General features: G+C 45.5%; 1 protein-coding gene across 1 annotated transcript; it reads right to left on the bottom strand.

The window, feature by feature from the left end:
- Positions 1 to 310: 310 nt before the first annotated feature.
- Positions 311 to 19,541, bottom strand: LOC111956545 (ras-related protein Rab-2A). Its single transcript, XM_023977019.2, has 8 exons — positions 19,293 to 19,541; positions 11,350 to 11,421; positions 10,741 to 10,808; positions 5,943 to 6,025; positions 5,395 to 5,487; positions 4,833 to 4,944; positions 2,149 to 2,217; positions 311 to 941 (listed from the first exon to the last, which is right to left on the bottom strand). The coding sequence occupies exons 1-8, from the start codon at positions 19,336 to 19,338 to the stop codon at positions 846 to 848; spliced, it is 639 nt and encodes a 212-aa protein (XP_023832787.1). The 5' UTR covers positions 19,339 to 19,541; the 3' UTR covers positions 311 to 845.
- Between the last annotated feature and the right edge of the window lie 1,613 nt (positions 19,542 to 21,154).

Below are 21,154 nucleotides of genomic sequence, written 5' to 3' on the forward strand. Positions count from 1 at the left end.
GGGGAGGGGGAAGGAAGGCAGGTGGCAGGACAAAAAGTAAATTAAGTAAAATATTATCTTAAAATGGTGTCAAAGCAGGGTTTTTTTTGTTTTTTTTTGCAATACTGTTGCAGTTTCAAGCTCTATTCGTACAGTATAGATGTTCCCAGCAAATTCATCAAAGAATTCTAGCTTGGTCAACATACACTAAAGCAAGAAAGGATAACTGTAACTATATATACACAGAATGTGACTGATAAATACAGATTTAAAAGAGTCCTGCTTTTTTTTCCTTTTCTTCTTTTAACTTCACTTTAGACATGGCTGCTACTTCCGACACAGCTGTTTCTTTTATTTCAAACTTCGAGTTCACCCCACTTCCCCAAAGCTTTCTTTCTCCCACATGAAACCGATTAAAATACTATTGATGACCAACATTGTAGTGTTAAATACAATTAAGCTTTTAAGTCAAAAGGGCACAAAACAAAAAACGAAATCCTTACTTGGGAGTGAAAAAAAAGAGACATGATCCACAACTGTCTGACAGATAGATGTACAGATAGATATGATGAGTCCCAATCCTAAAGCACCCTGCCTGTTTTAACACAACAGTAACAACCTATCAATCTACAACCAAGACAGGCTCCAATGCTCTTATACAGGGGCATGTTTTGCACCAGGACCAGGGTACTTTAATGTGTTTTGCTTGGTATTTTTGACTGACAGACACCTAGTACACGATTAGACTCTCCGTTGGCAAGGCTGTGGGGAGGGGTTAAGAAAATGTTAGTGAGCCCAACCAGTCCAGTAGAAACACAAGGGGCGAGGCAAGGTGGGGTGGTATGGGACAGAGGGGCGAGGGGTGTTCAGCAGCATCCCCCTCCGGCCTGTTGACCCCCCTGGCTACCGGAGAGAGTGGAGTTGGTGGTAGCGTGCTGGGGCCCGATCTTAATGCCGTTAGCCTGCCGAGACAAAACCACAACACAATGCAACCGGTTAGTGGATTCAGGCAGTCAGGAAAATGGATCGTGATGGTCAGGTGTGATTTGATGATTCAAGTTTGAGTGTTGTTTGTGTTTTTATGGGGTGGATGAATTGGACATCATAACAAGCAATATCAATGGTGACAAATTCTCTTTGGCTCACAGTCACAGTCCTTTGTGTGGGAGAGATGATATGCACACACACACACACGCGCACACTCAGCAGCAGCCAGCGGCACTTTCATCCATCGCACTGCTTTCATCTCCCCAGCCCTTCAGTGGCTGAAGAGAGCGCAGAGCGGCGGAAAGGCAGCACTCCACTGTGAGCCTGGGCTGCTGTGGTTTTCAGCAGTAGTAGTAGCTCTTAAGGAAACTCTGCATCGCTCTAAATCAGATTTATAGTGTTAAGGGAGGAGGAGGTGGAGGGGGTTTCTCACTACGTTTGCCAGTGAGCGTCAGGGATTCTAGCCAGGGCTTCCCCCTTCGTCAGTCAGCTGATGCGGTTTGGACCGTGTGCCTGGCCTCGTTTTTTCTCTCTCCCCCTCTTTCTTTTTTTACTCTTTCCTACTACTCTAATAAAAAGCATACCCAATGGCTGCTTAGGGGCTCGCCTCCTTCAGGCTGGCTGTAACCTTGTGGGATGTGAGGAATTTATGCGCTGGCCAGTAGCCAGGGCTAGCGGAGTGAGGGAAGGAGGGAGAGGGAGGGGAGAAGGGAGAAACGGAAGAACACACGGTGGAAGTTTTGCTTGGCAGACTGGAACTTGCTCTGCTTCTTCTCTCCCTCCTTTAGAGAAAGATGGAGTGTGGGCTGCTGCAAATAAGCCTCTGCCTCGAAAATATGAAGTGCAGAGAAGGACGCATCGTCTCGCAGAACTATATGGCTACGTAATAGGTTTAACTAGCTAACACAATGGCTTTCTGGCCTTCAAAATTACCTTTGTTAGATAGGACTATATCCAACGGCTGTTCTGTAAAGGTGTTATCCTTATTTACGGCCTCTTCACTCAGTTTATGACGTGGGCTTAGGGCACTAYAAAATGAGCAAGGGCGTTTGACCACTTGCCCATACCTCAGTTGATGACTTATAACGAAAAAGTTAAGCTATGTCAAGAAGATGGTATTTGTCAAAGTTGCAGTGTACAAAATGAACACCAAACGCGTTTTTCTCTATCATGTCAAATTACCTCATTGTTGATGTCGAAGACACCCTCCTGAATCTTCTCGTATATCTCCTTCGCTGTGTTGATGAATGCCTGAAAAGGAGACATAGCCAAATTAGTACAGGACCAGAGCTTACATCCACACAACAAACTAGAAGTGACACTTAGATTAAAGAAACCAAGCCTCAGACCAATCAAACCATAAGCAAAAAAAGAAACGTCCCTTTTTCAGAACACAGTCTTTGAAAGATTAGTAAGGGTTTAAACACCGTTTCCCATGCTTATTCAATGAACCATAAACAATTAATGAACATGCACCTTTGGAATGGTCGTTAAGACACTAACAGCTTACAGACGGTAGGCAATTAAGGTCAGAGTTATGAAAACTTAGGATACTAAAGAGGCCTTTCTACTGACTCTGAAAAACACCAAAAGAAAGATGCCCAGGGTCCCTGCTCATCTGCGTGAACGTGCCTTTGGCATGCTGCAAGGAGGCATGAGGACTACATATGTGGCCAGGGCAATAAATTGCAATGTCCATACTGTGAGACGCCTAAGACAGCGCTACAGGGAAACAGGACGGACAGCTGAGCGTCCTCACAGTGGCAGACCACGTGTAACACCTGCACAGGATCAGTACATCCGAACATCACACCTGCGGGACAGGTACAGGATGGCAACAACTGCCCGAGTTACACCAGGAATGCATAATCCCTCCATCAGTGCTCAGAATGTCCGCAATAGGCTGAGAGGCTGGACTGAGGGCTTGTAGGCCTGTTGTAAGGCAGGTCCTCACCAGACATCACCGGCAACAACGTCGCCTACGGGCACAAACCCACCGTTGCTGGACCAGATAGGACTGCCAAAAAGTGCGCTTCACTGACGAGTTGCGGTTTTGTCTCACCAGGAGTGATGGTCGAAATCGCGTTTATCGTCGAAGGAATGAGCGTTACGCCGAGGCCTGTACTCTGGAGCGGGATCGATTTGTAGGTAGAGGGTCCATCATGGTCTGGGGCGGTGTGTCACAGCATCATCGGACTGAGCTTGTTGTAATTGCAGGCAATCTCAACGCTGTGCATTACAGGGACGACATTCTCCTCCCTCATGTGGTACCCTTCCTGCAGGCTCATCCTGACATGACCCTCCAGCATGACAATGCCACCAGCCATACTGCTCGTTCTGTGCGTGATTTCCTGCAAGACAGGAATGTCAGTGTTCTGCCATGGCCAGCGAAGAGCCCGGATCTCAATCCCATTGAGCACGTCTGGGACCTGTTGGATCGGAGGGTGAGGGCTAGGGCCATTCTCCMCAGAAATGTCCAGAAACTTGCAGGTGCCTTGGTGGAAGAGTGGGGTAACATCTCTGGCAAATCTGGTGCAGTCCATGAGGAGGAGATGCACTGCAGTACTTAATACAGCTGGTGGCCACACCAGATTCTGACTGTTACTTTTGACCCCCCCCCCTTTGTTCAGGGACACATTATTCAATTTCTGTTGGTCACATGTCTGTGGAACTTGTTCAATTTATGTCTCAGTTGTTGAATTTTATGTTCATATAAAACGCAGTTGACAGTGAGAGGACCTTTCTTTTTTTGCTGATATATATATATATATGTCTCGTTGACTGAATAAGCTCTAAAGAGTGGGATATACAGGAGTTTAGGATGAGAGGCATTAGCACATGCATCTCTGGCTTGTTGCCACAGAAAATCAATCTACAGCACTCCGCTGTAAGAACAACGCGAGCAGACGTATAAACAGAGAAAAATCATCAACTGTAATGATGAATTGGGCCTGTACGATCGGTTTCTTTCGGTTGTACAGTACAAACATTCAAAGACCATTGAATTGGGAGTTCTAGCCTGAATTTACACCCTAGTTKAGGCCGTATAATCATAACCTTATGTACACCTCAAAAACGAGCCTAGGGCAGGGCCCCCCTCTACAGTAAATACTGACTGAAATTCATATTTTTAGCACGGAGTGAGTGAGGCCTGCTGCGGAATCTGAAAACAAAAGTCCACCTCAGCTCAGGAGGCAAGGCCTGGTCCTGTCTCTACCCTCCCTGCCTCTTCATGCATTAACATATTAAACAGCAACAGATGTTTCCCTCCGCCTGAGGCAGAGCGCCCCCACCTGGCCACAGACCCAGGGCATAACCCAGGGACCCAGCATTAGCCTCAGCACAGGCAGAGAGCACATCTCTCTTCATATAGTGCTTATCGTAGGGTCAATGGAATATAAAGAACGTCCACCCACCCACCATGCCTTCTAAAAGATGAGGCATGATTGGCTTTCAGCTGTCGCGGCGGACAGGGGAGCGGAGGAGGGGGGAGGGGAGGTTATGAATATGGATGAGCTGTAAGTGGGCGATGTACACGTCACGTCGCGGAGAGGGAGATGGAGGAGGAGAGATACCGGGAGGATTCAGGGGACACTAATGAGACAAATTAATCATACCAGGGGTTTCTGCAGCGGGGAAGGGGGAAAGGCAGAGGGGGGTTCTATAAACCAGCCTCTCCATGCCTTAAATCCTCAGAGAGTCTGGCTACCCAGCACACTGGAGAACAGACGTGCATGTGTGCGTTGGTGTGTGTGTATTTTTCTGAGCAAGAAAGGGGGGGTATATTAATGGGCAGACGTGTGAGTGAGAGAAAATGATGTTGACAACACACACACAATAAATAGCACAGTGTGAGCAGGAGGTACCTCTTCTACGTTGGATGCAGTCTTGGCGGAGGTCTCCATGAAGATGAGGCCGTGCTCTCTGGCAAAGGCCTCCCCCTCCTCCTTCTTCACCTCTCTCCTGGACTCCAGGTCACTATGGGGACAAAAAAAACACTTGATATATACAGTACCATAGACCTGCGTTACGCTAGTACGGTCTTGTGTTTTGCACCAAATGATCTGCTAATTCATTCTGTCACTTTTGCCAGTTAGGAGATATGTCATCTAACTAGAGGAGACAAGAGCACACACAGGGAGCAGGGGCTGTGAAACTGGGTGGGCGCATTTCAATTGCCAAAAATGACTACTTCTCCCTTTTTCCTTTATCAGCAATTGTATCATAAAATTGACCCGGTGAAAGCAAATTACACAGTCAAACATCCACCATTTTGATTTGACATAGTCAATAGATCTGAAAGTGTAGGTTAAGAAGAGGAAATTAGGAAAGGGTGCCATTTCAGACTTTTGAGGCACACCCAGTTTAGCCATGACAACCATGACAGGGTTGTTCGGTAACCATGAGTGACAGAGAGATGAATCTGACCTCTTGTTCCCAATGAGCATGATGACCATGTTGGAGTTGGAATGTTGGCGAGCATCCTCTAACCAGGTTGTCAAGTGGTTGAAGGTGTCCCTTCTGTAATAAAATGAACATTGGAGCAACACTGAGCATAAGAACACAATACACTGTCCTTTCCAAGTAAACTAATGCATACAAATGTAATTCATTAGGTGAACGTAGGTCCCTTTTGGAACAACAAAAGTGGATCTACATGAGCAAAATAAGGACATTGGGCGGGAGACATTGCATTCAATTAATTCCCCAATGTATTATACAAACATCAATCTCAGTCGCTCTAACTACGGTTAAACTGAATTAGCTGGATAAGAGATTACTTTTCCTTTCCTCCTAAACAAATGCATTAAAAATACATAATTCTTATTATTATTTTTTATCTGTCATGAGCAAAAGTCATGACCTGAATCCTAAGGGAGGACCTTGGGTGAGGAAAGTTGACTTAGTTAACCATAGTGGTCCTAGTGTTTATTTAGAATGATAAGGCCTGGGGAGAAAATGGCCGCAAGACTGACCTTGTGATGTCGTACACTAGCAGGGCGCCGGCTGCCCCTCTGTAGTAGGACCGGGTGATTGAGCGGAACGATTCTTGGCCAGCCTGAGAAAAAAAWTAAAAATTAAAAAACAAACAGATATAGTACACACACAGAGACGCTCAGTTAAAGTAAAGACAGAGCTCAGCACTGAAGCATAGTAACCTATAGTTAAAGGGTACAAAGAAGAGCCAGCAGTAGCACAAACCAGTAGAAGCAGTAGTAGCAGGGTTAGGCTATTTTACGTTTGCATCGTCTAGCGACGATTGTTTGACAGCCATTGTCGATGGCGATAACATCGTGATGTCACAAACGATGGTTTAGCATATTTGAATTTGACTGCATCTCCGGAGTCCGCCAGCGCACAACAGCACAGCGAACACACAGCAGGGCAAAACAGCAGTAGTAAGTATCAATATGAATATAGTATCAACTCTTAAAAGGAGTCTTACTCCAAGTGCTCAAGGGTGTGTCAGGACAGACAAAATGCTACGGTGTCTGGTACACTGTATTACTAGGGTCAGGGGTTCTTTTGAGCCAAGGTTCTGAAAAACTCCTAGCTCTAGCAATGTTTTACTCGTCCGAGTCCAGGCTTCCTAGTCCCTACCCGACTCGTCCGAGTCCAGGCTTCCTAGTCCCTACCCGACTCGTCCGAGTCCAGGCTTCCCTAAAGTCCCCTACCGTCGATCCAGGCTTCCTAGTCCCTACCCGTCGAGTCCAGGCTTCCTAGTCCCTACCCGTCGAGTCCAGGCTTCCTAGTCCCTACCCGTCGAGTCCAGGCTTCCTAGTCCCTACACTCGTCGAGATCCAGGCTTCCTAGTCCGACTCGTCGAGTCCAGGCTTCCTAGTCCCGACTCGTCGAGTCCAGGCTTCCTAGTCCCGACTCGTCGAGTCCAGGCTTCCTAGTCCCCCGACTCGTCGAGTCCAGGCTTCCTAGTCCCTACCCGACTCGTCGAGTCCAGGCTTCCTAGTCCCTACCCGACTCGTCGAGTCCAGCTTCTAGTCCCTACCCGACTCGTCGAGTCCAGGCTTCCTAGTCCCTACCCGACTCGTCGAGTCCAGGCTTCCTAGTCCCTACCCGACTCGTCGAGTCCAGGCTTCCTAGTCCCTACCCGACTCGTCGAGTCCAGGCTTCCTAGTCCTACCCGACTCGTCGAGTCCAGGCTTCCTAGTCCCTACCCGACTCGTCGAGTCCAGGCTTCCTAGTCCCTACCCGACTCGTCGGAGTCCAGGCTTCCTAGTCCCTACCCGACTCGTCGAGTCCAGGCTTCCTAGTCCCTACCCGACTCGTCGAGTCCAGGCTTCCTAGTCCCTACCCGACTCGTCGAGTCCAGGCTTCCTAGTCCCTACCCGACTCGTCGAGTCCAGGCTTCCTAGTCCCTACCCGACTCGTCGAGTCCAGGCTTCCTAGTCCCTACCCGACTCGTCGAGTCCAGGCTTCCTAGTCCCTACCCGACTCGTCGAGTCCAGGCTTCCTAGTCCCTACCCGACTCGTCGGTCCGGCTTCCTAGTCCCTACCCGATCGTCGAGTCCAGGCTTCCTAGTCCCTACCCGACTCGTCGAGTCCAGGCTTCCTAGTCCCTACCCGACTCGTCGAGTCCAGGCTTCCTAGTCCCTACCCGACTCGTCGAGTCCAGGCTTCCTAGTCCCTACCCGACTCGTCGAGTCCAGGCTTCCTAGTCCCTACCCGACTCGTCGAGTCCAGGCTTCCTAGTCCCTACCCGACTCTTCGAGTCCAGGCTTCCTAGTCCCTACCCGACTCGTCGAGTCCGGCTTCCTAGTCCCTACCCGACTCGTCGAGGTCCAGGCTTCCTAGTCCCTACCCGACTCGTCGAGTCCAGGCTTCCTAGTCCCTACCCGACTCGTCGAGTCCAGGCTTCCTAGTCCCTACCCGTCGAGTCCAGGCTTCCTAGTCCCTACCCGACTCGTCGAGTCCAGGCTTCCTAGTCCCTACCCGACTCGTCGAGTCCAGGCTTCCTAGTCCCTACCCCTCGAGTCCAGGCTTCCCAGTGTCTTTCCCTAATCCATACACATTCCTAACACAACAGAAATTCTCAACTAGAGCGCCATTATTCCAAAACCAAGCTTCCTGGTTTTCCCTCTGCAGCTAGGCAGAGCACAGGCAAGTCCCTGTCACAGTGTACAAAAGGCTCCTGTCTTTCTCTACGTCCCATCCCTGACTGACTGACTCCTCACAAACAAGGGGCCCACTGTGTTCCACACAGCCCATAACATGCTACCACTTTGGCCAATCACAACTCCCCGTTCTCTCGCTCGCCAGTCAGTAGTTGGTTTGTACAGCAGGCAGGCAGGCAGACAAGACCTGTCTGTAGATACCATTGTCAGTGTTTGATAAGATGGCTTCCCTCTTCCCTGGATAGCTGCTGAAGACTATTGAGCCTGCATCTTCTCTACCTCTTCTGTTCTGTTCTCTTCTGGCCTGGCAGCAGGTGAGTGCGAGCCAGGCAGCCAATGCCCCAGCACATTTGAATTCAATAAGGCCCAGTCAGTCCCTCCGTAAGTCCGTGGCAACAGTCCCCCGAGGCAGCTGCTAACATTGGAGCTAATGGAGGCCATTGTGAATAAATGATGAATGACACTTTTATGCCTGCCATCTGCCAGAGCTCAAAGGTTACAGGAAGGCCAGAAATGCAGATTTTGTCTATTACATCACCCCCAGGGCAGGCAGTGCCTCCCGGCTCCTCCTCCTGTGCGCACACACACAGGGACACCCACACACTGATAAGGCTACACGGTCAGTACACACACCCTGTGTTTGATTGTGACTCTGTCTTGGCAGGGTGGACAAGTGGTGGTCTGGGATGTAGGCTAAACCACAGAGAATTCTAATGGAAGGGATAGTCATAGTGGTGTGTTGAAAATACCCATAAGCTTTTGTTAGGTTAATAACCAAAGTTCGAACCCGGGTCTCCAGATATTACATTTACGTCATTTAGTAGACGCTCTTATCCTGTGCGACTTACAAGAGCAATTAGGGTTACGTGCCTTGCTCAAGGGCACATCGGCATATTTGTCCCCTGGTCAGCTTGGGGATTCGAACCAGCAACCTTTTGGTTAGTGACCGGTCCAACGCTCTTGAATTTCTGCTGAATTACAGCCTTACCCTTTTCATCAACCAAAATGCACCCAAGTTACCATGTGGCCTAGAAAGTACACAGCAGCAGCAGGCACTACATCGGTGGCACAGAAGGCCTCTCTAGGGCCTAGGACTCTACCACCACCACCATCCATCAGCATTACTGCTGTGGGATTCTATTCTTAATAGTAGAGCTGTGTCTCCCCCTACAGGCCATACATACATACATACTACACCAGAGCATCTCCTGCAGCGTTCATATTTTCTCAGCACTGCACAGGGAATCACCAGAAGGGCACAATGAGAAACCTTAATCATCACGTCACACATCAACCTTCACGGCTAAAACACCATTCAAAAACTCAAAATAGAAAACGTCACAAGGACATAGCTGAGCGAGACTATTTGAAAAGAGGGTGAGGAGGGGGGGGGGGGGGGGGGGGGGGGGGGGAGAGCTAGTCCTCCTGTACAAGAGTCCATTAGGGAGATAGTCTTAAATATTAGCTCCAATATGGACTATTTTAATGCTGTATGTGTTGAAGAGTTCAGAGAAAAAACAACATATTAGACTTGTCTTGTTAGACTTGGTGGGTTATATTGGGTGAATTACACACTGAGTGGGTGCCACTCATCATACGACATGGATGTGATCGTCACTAGGTGGAAAATCTTTATCACTTTGATGATAAGATACATTAGTACAAAAACAGTATTCATACATTAATGATTACAGTTTACTCCTCATAAGTGCAATTCAGATAAGTTCAAATTCCATTTAACTGAATCGGGACAGTATAATACCAGCTACATTTAGGGTGTCCAATAAATAAATAAAAAACACTGACCAATTTGTAAAATAATAACAATCCTTTAAACATTTTTATCCTTGTAGGAWGACCAAGGGTGACAACAAAACAAAAGTGGTAAAAAATAGGAAAATAGCATTGCGTCATCTAGGCAGGACGCTTTGCGAGAATTTAGGCTAACTGACAGGCTCACCGTTGAACTCGTCATCGTTCTTTTCGAACACGGAGGACATAAAACAATAGGAGGTAAGACTGATATCGATTGAGACATTACATATTTTCCTATACGCTTTTCATTAATGCAAAATTCCTGTTATTTTTCGAAAATGTCTCACAAAAACAAGCGTATGTCTGAAATGTCAACAGCACACTGAGCGTACCGCAAGTTTTTCTATTTTCAAAGCATTTTACAATTAAATCCACTCACGTCATGTTATTTTGCGACACGCGGAAACAACTTTGCAGACGACCACCACATGTAAAAATCCTCAAAAGTTGCTGCGAGAAAGCGGCACCGCTCTGTCAACAGATCTTGTACTTATTATCGGACGTATTAGGTTACAAAATCCGACTTTTTGGATATAATGTTAATGAATCATATTTGTCTTGGTAAATGTGTTTATAACATAAGTGAAATGACCAAAGCGTTTGTTAAGCCACTCTGGGCAGAGTGGGTGGACATTAATACATTTATCTTAATCGTTCCTGACAACTGGATGCTATCACAAACAGTCCCAAGGCATTACATAACATACATTTCAGTTGCAGAACGTTTTGAAATATAGTGCTACACTGTGCCCTAATGAATACCACCAAGGAGTCAACTGTATTCAGGTAAAATCACATCTGTTAATGTGGTACGGGGCAGGTATCTTACCGTGTCCCAGATCTGCAGCTTGATCTGTTTACCATCTATAGTGATCATCCGCGCCCCAAACTCCACACCTGGGAAAGACAACCACCAGGTTACACAGTCTACAACTCTGTTGGTCCAAGAGTTTTTCCATGACCACGTGATCGGAGCAGAAAAAATAAATGAACAGGACCCTATTTCTAGGCTAGTATTTCATGGTCAGGAAAAAGTCCTGGTCTTAACCATAAACTAGATACCAGCTTCCACCACAAATATGCCCTGGCTAAAAGCCTATGGTGTATTGAGGTTACAGCAGAGATTGTCTGATCTACTACACTATCAGACACTGGCCAAACCAGTACACATTAAATCATATTAAAATGCTAATACATCTAGCTCTCTCCCAATGTCAACACATCTCCCTCATCTTTACAGGTTAGACCAGAGGCGAGGGATGAAAATCCTTAAGAAATGAATTAATACAGTGAGGGGATCTGAGCGAAATGCTGAGATGATTTAATTGAGGTCCCTCCAGTGCATCTAGGCAGTGCAGAAGCAGGATACATTTTAAATCACAGTCGGTCATTAAATGTTATAATGAATAATGACATGTGTGATATAAAGGAGTCTTACCGATAGTGAGGTCATGCACCGGCTGAAACCGCTTGTCTGTGAACTGTAATAATAGGCATGATTTCCCAACACCTGCAAAACAAACATGCACGGTTAAACAGAGGCACACACACATGAACAAATAGGGGCTCTGTCTGCATAGGGGAAATTCTACAGTAAGGAAATTAGAGACTCACATTTTTCACTTAAACTTTGACATTTTTAACAAACCATACAACTATGCACAATTTTTCGTTTTTTGTACTTAACCCCTTTTTCTCCTTAATATCCAACTGGTAGTTACAGTCTTGTCCCATCGCTGCAACTCCCCTACCGACTCGGCAGAGGCGAAGGTCGAGAGCCTTGCGTCCTCAGAAACACGACCCAGCCATGCCCCACTGCTTCCTGACACACTGCTTGCTCAATCCGGAAGCCAGCCGCACCAATGTGTCGGAGGAAACACCGTACAACTGGAGACCGGAATCAGCATGCATGCTCCCGGCCCGCCACAAGGAGTCGCTAGCGCGCGATGGGACAAGGACATCCTGGCCGGCCAAACCYCCTCACCCCCAACGACGCTTGGCCAATTGTGTCTTATGGGTCTCCCGGTTGCGGCCGGCTGCGACAGCCCGGGCTCGAACCTGGGTCTGTAGTGATGCAATGCCTTAGACCGCTGCGCCACTCGGGAGGCTGCACAAGGACGACTTTTAACAATTAAGACAGAAAATTTGACAAAAACACATTCCCTGGAAGAACAGTGAATATGCTAAGTTTGGTAACAAAATKAGTTTATTCTGTTAACAAAACTTTGTATCTGCACTGTTCTTCCAAGTAAATGTGTCCTTGTCAAATGTGTAAATTGTTAAAAGTAGTCCTCGTGCATAAAGTTTTATGGTTTGTTAACCTTAGAAAAATCWATGGATTTTGTTTGGCATACATTTTAAAGTGAAAAATCTGAGTCTCACATGCAGACCAGACCGGACACGTCGCGTGCGCGAGCGTCGCAAAATAAATGTAGAAATAGATGTTATTAAATTATTGCACCCACACTGCTCGCGGGCGCCAATGAGCGTCTGCGTTACCAAGGGCTAAAATTGGTCATTCCTATTTCTGACGCAGATCGCGCTGAAAGTCCTGCCTCTCCCATCTCCTCATTGGTTTATAGAAGCAGGTACCCACGTGCCATCTCCTCATTGGTTATTTTCACGTGGGTGATTGAAAGACTAACTGTTTTGCCGGTTGTCGTGGTAATACTATGAAAGTTTAGATGTGATCACCATATAAGTTCAACGATGAAAAAGCCTGGAAGGAGGAGAGATGACTAGAAACGATTCGGTTGGCCATTTTATGTGTGGATTAATTTGTCGGAGTAGAGGACCTTGTGCAGTTCAGGTAAAATAACAACTCAATGTTTATATCCCAGGACAAATTAGCTAGCAACAGCAAGCTAGCTAAATAGGACAAATTAGCTAGCAAGTGCAAGCTAACTAGCTAAATTGCCATACATGTTTAATGCTTTTCGACCTGTCTCCAAATTAATGTCATTGGTTCAGAGTTTGTTTTGATATTTTAACCTGCGTGTCATGATCGCGTTTGGTGTAGGGGGACAAAATTAATTTATGCACGATGGCGCACGCGCGCAGCAGGTTTGGGTTCCGTGTCAGGGTAATTCCTTTACTGTGGAATTGCCCACGACTAACATTAGCTAGTCACACACACACTATAAAACCAACCACTCTAGTCGGCTGTACCTGTGCCAAAAAAGCGTATCCTTTTTAAATAGTTAACCAACATTCTTTCAGCACTTTTATTTCCACGAATGATCAAAACTCATTTTCTCATGCTCTCTCGTCCCTCTGCAGCAGACACAGTGAGCAATATCTTTGGAACATCAAATTGCAAAACATATAGCATTGTGAGAATTTTTATTTTACCTTTATTTAACCAGGTAGGCCAGTGAAAGAGGTGTTGGCCTTGGGGATGACCAGTGAAATATACTTGCTGGAGCACGTGCTACTGGTGGGTGTTGCTATGGTGACCAGAGAGCTGAGATTGGAGCTGAGATTGGCGCGGCAGGGTAGCCTAGAGCATTGGGCTAGTAACCGAAAGGTTGCAAGTTCGAATCCCCGAGCTGACAAGGTACAAATCTGTCCTTCTGCCCCTGAAAAAGGCAGTTAACCCACTGTTCCTAGGACGTCATTGAAAATAAGAATTTGTTCTTAACTGACTTGCCTAGTTAAATAAAGGTAAAATAAAATAAAAWAAATAAGGCAGAGCGTCACCTAGCAAAGACTTAAAGATGACCTGGAGCCAGTGGGTTTGTCGACAAATATTTAGCGAGGACCAGCCAATGAGAGCATATAGGTAGTATATGGGGCTTTGGTGACAAAACGGATGGCACTGTGGTAGACTGCATCCAATTTGCTGAGTAGCGTGTTGAAGGCTAATATGTAAATGACGTCGCCGTAGGATAGTCAGTTTTACGAGGGTATGTGTGGCAGTATGAGTGAAGGAGGCTTTGTTGCGAAATAGGAAGCCGATTCTAGATTTAACGTTGGATTGGAGATGCTTAATATGAGTCTGGAAGGAGAGTTTACAGTCTAGCCAGAGACCTAGGTATTTATAGTTGTCCACATATTCTAAGTCAGAACCGTCCGGAGTAGTGATACTCGGGCGGGCGGGTGCGGGCAGTGATCGGTTAGAGCATGCATTTCTTTTACTAGCACTTAAGAGCAGTTGGAGGCCACAGGAGTGTTGTATGGTGTTTAAGCTCTTTTGGAGGTTTGTTAGCAGTGTCCAAAGGGCCAGATGTATACAGAATGGTGTTGTCTGCGTAGAGGTGGATCAAAGAATCACCCGCAGCAAGAGCAACATCGTTGATATATACAGAGAAAAGAGTCGGCCTGAGAATTGAATCCTGTGGCACCCCCATGGAGACTGCCAGAGGTCCGGACTACAGGCCCTCCGATTTGACACATTGAACTCTGTCTGAGCAGTAGTTAGTGAACCAGGCGAGGCAGTCATTAGAAAAACCAAGGCTGTTGAGTCTGCCGATAAGGATACGGTGATTGACAGAGTCGAAAGCCGGTAGAGAAGCTCAGTCAGTCAGGCTGGAGGCTCGCTCTAGTTAGCACATCAAGAGGCTTCTGGCACATGGCTGCTCAAACAAGTAGAGTTCTGATTGTCATGCGTTTCTGGAGTTGATAGAGGATGCTTTAAACCACCGATTCAAGATCAAAAATAATATCATGCCCTCAATTGTTCAGGTTGGGAGTGGGATAGTGTTATCTGATCTTAGATCTGGGGTTAAGAAGAGCGATCTATTTCTTCAGAAGGATCTATATCAGMAGCCATGTCAACATGAGGACGCTCCTGATATAGATAAAATGGCCGGCCCTAATGTCATCCCACAAAATGTCAAATGCCACGACTCATGAGGTTGTTTGGTGTGACGAAACCAAGTTATTCATAGGTAGCACTGACCTTGATGAATGCAAGAATGTGGCTAAATCAACTTATCACAAAGTATACTCAAGACAAAAAAAAWAAMAWAAAAAAATTATCAAACGTCACCGTGAAACACACCGCCACACAGTGGAAGGGGGACCTGTGAAAACCTGTGTGCTGCACCACATGGTTACAACGCAAACAGGTAGGGCCGGGACGATACCAGTATCGTGATACTCATTAGTATTGTGGATTTAACTTCTTTAGGAAAACAGACCTAATGTTGGAAACAAACATCATTATGTTGTCATCCAGAGTCACATTAATTTATTTTCCAAACTATAGCACACAATATTTTACATACAGCAGGGTTTTGAGACCAAAGAGTTGTCTGGTACGTATTTTCTTTTTTTGCAATGGAAAACATATTGCGATGATACTGGTATCGTCAAAGCCCTACAAAACAGGTGAAACCTTCTGGACACCAGAGAAGGCTTTCATTAGTGTTTCTATGGGTTACCACTGCCGTTGCTAAGCAGGGGAGCCAGGGTGATGGAAGACACCATGAGAAGGATGTACAGAAACAACAAAGCAAAGTCACCATTACACAACATAACCATGCACCTGCTAGCCAATCAGCCTCTAGCTCTGAATAGATGTGTGCATGTGGTTCTTTAGTGATCAGGTCATTATTGTTAAAAACAAACAGTGGTACTGCTAGTTCAATTAGACCGTCCTGCCATATCAAAGATGTGCAAGCTGTAGGCTAATTGCTATGTTGAAAATAATGAGATGAGCGTATCATACCTTGAGGTGTGATTCTATCTAGTGTTCTGTGGTGCATATGGTTCTTTGAAAACAGCTGTTGCTTTTTCATGATAGACCTATATTTTATTTAACCTTTAACTAGTCATTGTAAACTAATTATTATTTACAATGACGGCCTACCCTGGCCAAACCCTAACGACGCTGGGCCAATTGTGCACCGCCCTATGGAACTCCCAATCACTGCTGGTTGTGATACAGCCTGGAATCGAACCAGGGTGTGTAGTGACACCTCTAGCACTGAGATGCAGTGCCTTATACCGCTGCGCCACTTTGGAGACCCCTATATGCTAAGAAGCATTTAATTGTACTGTGTACCATGTGTATTCTGTGCATATGACAAATAAAATGTCACTCATTGAAATACTGCATTTGATTTGGCACTGATGTGAAAATAAACAGTTGCCATTTCATCCAGGTGAAAATACTAGGTTATGCAGGCTGAGAAAAACATTCATCTTTTTGGACAGAAGTGGGTTCTCCACCATCACCTCATCTAGCCTAGTAAACAACAACAGGATATATCTAACAGCTCCAACAGCTGGGATAGCCATACCTAAACTGCAGTCATGTAGAATGGGAATGAGCAATATGATAGCTTGGGTTGCAGGTGCTCACATGATGGCCCACAGTGAAGCTAGGGGATGACAGGTCTGTGGTGTTGCAACTGGACTGTTTACTGCTAGGACTAGTATCAGAGGCAGAGAGGACAGCAGGAGCGATATCTGCTCCCAGCATGCTCTGTCTTTCAGAGAGGGAAAACTCCCATTTATAGATGCTTAATGATTGAGTGGTGTAATTTGGAGTTTCTGACTGGGATTTTTTTTTTGCTAGATGCTGAGGTCTAGGGGTAAAATTATTTTTGCACAGAAAGGGACATGGGCCTAGGCTACTTAAAAAGTGGACAGAACATAGAGCTGGGATGATAAACCTTTACACAACATGCCCAAAAGTATGTGGAGACCTGCTCGTCAAACATCTCATTCCAAAATCATGGGCATAAATATGGAGTTGGTCCCCCCTTTGCTGGTATAACAGCCTCCACTCTTCTGGGAAGGCTTTCCACTAGATGTTGGGACATTGCTGTGCGCGACTTGCTTCCATTCAGCCACAAGAGCATTAGTGAGGTCGGGCACTGATGTTGGCCGATTAGGCCTGGCTTGCAGTCGACGTTCCAATTAATCTCAAAGGTGTTTGATGGGGTTTATGGTCAGGGCTCAGTGCAGGCAAGTTCTTCCACACCGATCTCAACAAGCCCTTGCTTTGTTCACAGGAGCATTGTTGGAAGCACAGAATCATCTAGAATGTCATTGTAGGCTGTAGCGTTTAAGATTTCCCTTTACTGGAACTAAGCGGCCTAGCCCGTACCATGAAAAACAACCCCAGACCATTATTCCTCCTCCACCAAACTTTACAGCTGCACTATGCAGTCGGGCAGGTAGCGTTCTCCTGGCATCCACCAAGCCCAGATTCATCCGTTGTACTGCCAGATGGTGAAGCATGATTCATCAATCCAGATAACACGTTTCCACTGCTCCAGAGGACATACGATTTGTACGTGCTACGGGCTTCAGCACTCGGCGTGCCAATTCTGTGAGCTTGTGAGGCCTACCACTTTGCGGCTGAACTGTTGTTGCTCCAAGATATTTCCACTTCACAATAACAGCACTTACAGTTGACCGGGCAGCTCTAGCAGGGTAGACATTTGACAACGCGACTTGTTGGAAAGGTGGCATCCTATGACGTTACCACGTTGAAAGTCACTGCGCTCTTCAGTAAGGCCATTCTACTGCCAATGTTTGTCTACGGAGATTGCATGGCTGTGTGCTATATTTTATACACCTGTCAGCATAAGGTGTGGCTGAAATAGCCGAATCCATGAATTTGAAGGTGTGTCCACATACTTTTGTATATATAGCATATCGCCCAGCTCTTACAGAACATTCTTATATAGTCTTCCCCAATAGTAACACACGTGCCTGAATTATAACTATACCATCCCAACTAATCTCACGTTACATGACAGGCATTACTGATCAACTTCTTCATTACACAAATGGGGTATGTGAATTCTTAGTCCATGACAGCAATAGTATTTCGAAGTAGGGCTTGGAGTTTTTTTCTGTGAACTAAAAACTCATGGCCCTAGTTTCTGGTCAGGAAACTCTAGTAATGAGTAATTACACTAATAAACGTAAGGAGTAGGCCTAAATCTCCTGGATGTAGGCAAGTACGGCAAATAATGCACTGACAGATTTGTACTACACCTAAATGCTAACCGCTGAGTTTTGGGTTGGTAATGACATCTCATGTTTTGAAACAAGCATCATATGATATGCTGTCAGCAAATACTTCAAGTCAAATTCTGCCCTTTCATCTTAGAGAAATGCAGGGGCTCAAGCTGGTAAACCTGTTATTGGCTTTCCTGGGTGCAGGATACACTTCCCTTCCCTGATACTTTTAAACCGAGTAAAACAGTAGGTTGTTACTTTTAAAGACCTCATACACCCTTGAATGTGCAGGCCTTAGTGATCAATCAGTAAAGTCATAGCATCACTCCCTGTGGACTTGAGATACCAAAATGGTTACAGGTACACTTAACGTCAGGTGGACCAGCTACATGTGTTTATTTCTCAGCATCATCATAGACTGACATTCTCTCTAGCCAGAGACAGGTTACCGTTAACTATCTCAGTATATATATTTTGCCCTGGGCAAAATGCTGAGCTATTAGGCTATTTCAACAAGGATCAGGGTTGAGCTGTTAAGCAACATATTCAAAATAACACTGATCTAACCAAATAAGACGAAGAAGCACATAACTAACGTTAGTTGCACTGTTATTGATAAACAAGTACCTACGTTGCATTGCTAAGTCAACCTACGGGAAGATTATATATGCTTGCTTTGGCAGCATCCACGATATTTATTCGGTTACCGTTCTAGACCTCGTCTAACAACAACAAATGACAACAAACTGCGTAGCATTATTGACACAATACCCGTGTATGAGTACATTATGTCAGTTAAACACGACCATGAAAGCCTAGACCGCTACTGTAAAACCCGAGCCATGGAGGCGGCCGTAGGAAACCGTACCAAAACTCTGTAAAACGCCATTTCGAGGGAGAGAGGACTTGTGGCCTTGTTTTGTGGCTCAGAGATATACGTTACAAGCTCGCAAAAAAAAACAGAAAGCCCAAAACATTGATGTGGATGAGTCCAAAGGGGCTGACATGGTCTGTGCAAGCACCCATGTCGTTTAAGTGCTGTCAAATTAGATAACTGTTGTTGTTGATGTCGCTGTAAACAGCTAACGTTAGATACAGCTAGCTAACCAACGACATTAGCCTAGGCTAGTTAGCATTGCTAGCTTAGCACCCCACTCTCACAATGCACAACGGAAAGACAATAGGCCGTCAGCTTGTTGGTGTTTTCAACAGTTGCTAAATTAGCACACTAGCTGACCACAAATTGTGCGATATGATGAAAAATGATGTTTTCTATTTCACGTTAAAAACAAGTTAATGACATAATATTAACGCTGTTAGCAAGCGAGAAATAGATATGTCATCCCACCCCTTGCGTCTCCGCTTTTACCACGTCACTGTACTCTCCACCACTGCGGAAATAAAAGATAGCGGTTAACGTTAGCTTGTCGTTAGCTATCTTTGCTACCAGTGAATACTTACCCGTGTCTCCGATAATGATGTATTTGAAGAGGTACGCATATGCCATGGCCACTGGGTCCTGTGTCAACCTGCCTCGGCCGTTTACTGTGGCTTCGCTACTTGAAACTGTATGAAAATGGTCTATGTAATCGTTATTGCTTTGCCTTGCTAGCCTTCTTTCTCTCTTCAAAGGGAAGGAACAATAAACATTTCCAAGCTTCTGCTGACGACGTCATATGTTCCGCCCTCGCCACGCACGCAAGAAAAAAATAAGATTATTTTGCCCCCGGAAGTTCGTCAACTTGCCCTCACCACCCAGTTCTTCTTTTTCTTCTTTGGTATAATGGCGTTACCATAACCATTTGCCACTAACAGTTTTTTATTAAATATTATGTCACTTAGAAGACTCCTCTTTTTATCTCAATATCAAATCAAATGTTATTGGTCACATACACATGGTTATCCGATGTTATTGCGAGTGTAGAGAAATGCTTGTCAAAATTATTAAAGTAACTAGTGTTCCATTTATTAAAGTGGTCAATGATTTCAAGTCTGTATGTGGGCAGCAGCCTCTCTGTGTTAATGATGGCTGTTTAACAGTCTGATGGCTTTTGAGATAGAAGCTGTTTTTCAGTCTCTCGGTCCCAGCTTTGATGCACCTGTACTGACCTCGCCTTCTGGATGGTAGCGGGGTGGACAGGCAGTGGCTCGGGTGGTTGTTGTTGATGATCTTTTTGGCCTTCCTGTGACATCGGGTGCTGTACGTGTCCTGGAGGGCAGGTAGTTTGCCCCCCGTGATGCGTTGTGCAGACCAAACCACCCTCTGGAGAGCCCTGTGGTTGTGGGCGGTGCAGTTGCCGTACCAGGCGGTGATACAGCCCGACAGGATGCTCAATCTACTGAATTTAACAATTTGTAAGACATATCATTATTTGCATACGTTATAGGCTAGTTATTTAGACCTACACACAATGATGTAAGATTACCCAGCTAACAATTATAATCAAATTGAAATCAAAAGGGAGAGAGTACGTTTTTGTAATGTCCCCCTAATGTTTGGGTCCAGTTTTCTGTTAGTTATGGGAACAATCTATCTATGTTAGCAAAATCCTTCTGAGAACCATTTTAGCATATTTTGGAATATTCCATCAATGTCACATCATACATACCCTGCCAGAACATGGTTGCCATGTTCTCAGAATATAAGATATTAGTGTTCTAGACACATTTCATGAGAACGTTGAAAAAACATTCCTGTGTCCAGTTTTCTGAGGGTTAGGAGAATATTCCATTAACGTCTCACCAAACATACACAGAACATGGTTGCCATCTCAGAATGTAAGATATTAATATTATAGCCACGTTTCGTGGGAACATTCCAAAAACATTTCTGTGTATCAGTTGTCAGGATGTCTCCTGATGGTCTCAAAGTAACGGTCTCCCCAAAAAAATGCATTACACATCATGCCTTGTTACTATTGCCAAGCTCATCAAGACCCTGATTGGTGAAGCACTGATCAATTTACAGCTCTTTTGGACTGTTGGCAAGGTTAGGTATACACACAATGCTTTGAACATACAGCGTTTTCAACTTACATATTTGACACACTTTGTCATACATTATTATGGTGTGCTTGTTCGTTTATACAGTAATTCACACCTTAATTGGGGAGGACGGGCTTGTGGTAATGGCTGGAGTGGAATCAGTGGAATGGCATCAAATACATCAATACATGGTTTCCATGTGTTTGATCCCATTCCATTTAGGCAATTCCAGACATTATGAGCCATCCTCCCCTCAKCAGCCTCCACTGCAGTAATTATTATTCAACATGTCCTCACCTGGGATTTGAACTCACAACCTCTAGGTTCACAGCATTCAG

The sequence above is a fragment of the Salvelinus sp. IW2-2015 genome, linkage group LG32 (assembly GCF_002910315.2).
Source record: "Salvelinus sp. IW2-2015 linkage group LG32, ASM291031v2, whole genome shotgun sequence".
Lineage (NCBI taxonomy): Eukaryota > Metazoa > Chordata > Actinopteri > Salmoniformes > Salmonidae > Salvelinus > Salvelinus sp. IW2-2015.

Coding starts and splice junctions, on each gene's coding strand:
- LOC111956545 (XM_023977019.2), bottom strand. CDS start 19,338: ATGGCATATGCGTACCTCTTCAAATACATCATTATCGGAGACACGG. Junction 2,218..4,832: donor CTGCATCCAACGTAGAAGAG/GTACCTCCTGCT, acceptor TCTCCTTTTCAG/GCATTCATCAACACAGCGAA. Junction 942..2,148: donor TCTTCGACATCAACAATGAG/GTAATTTGACAT, acceptor TTGTCTCGGCAG/GCTAACGGCATTAAGATCGG.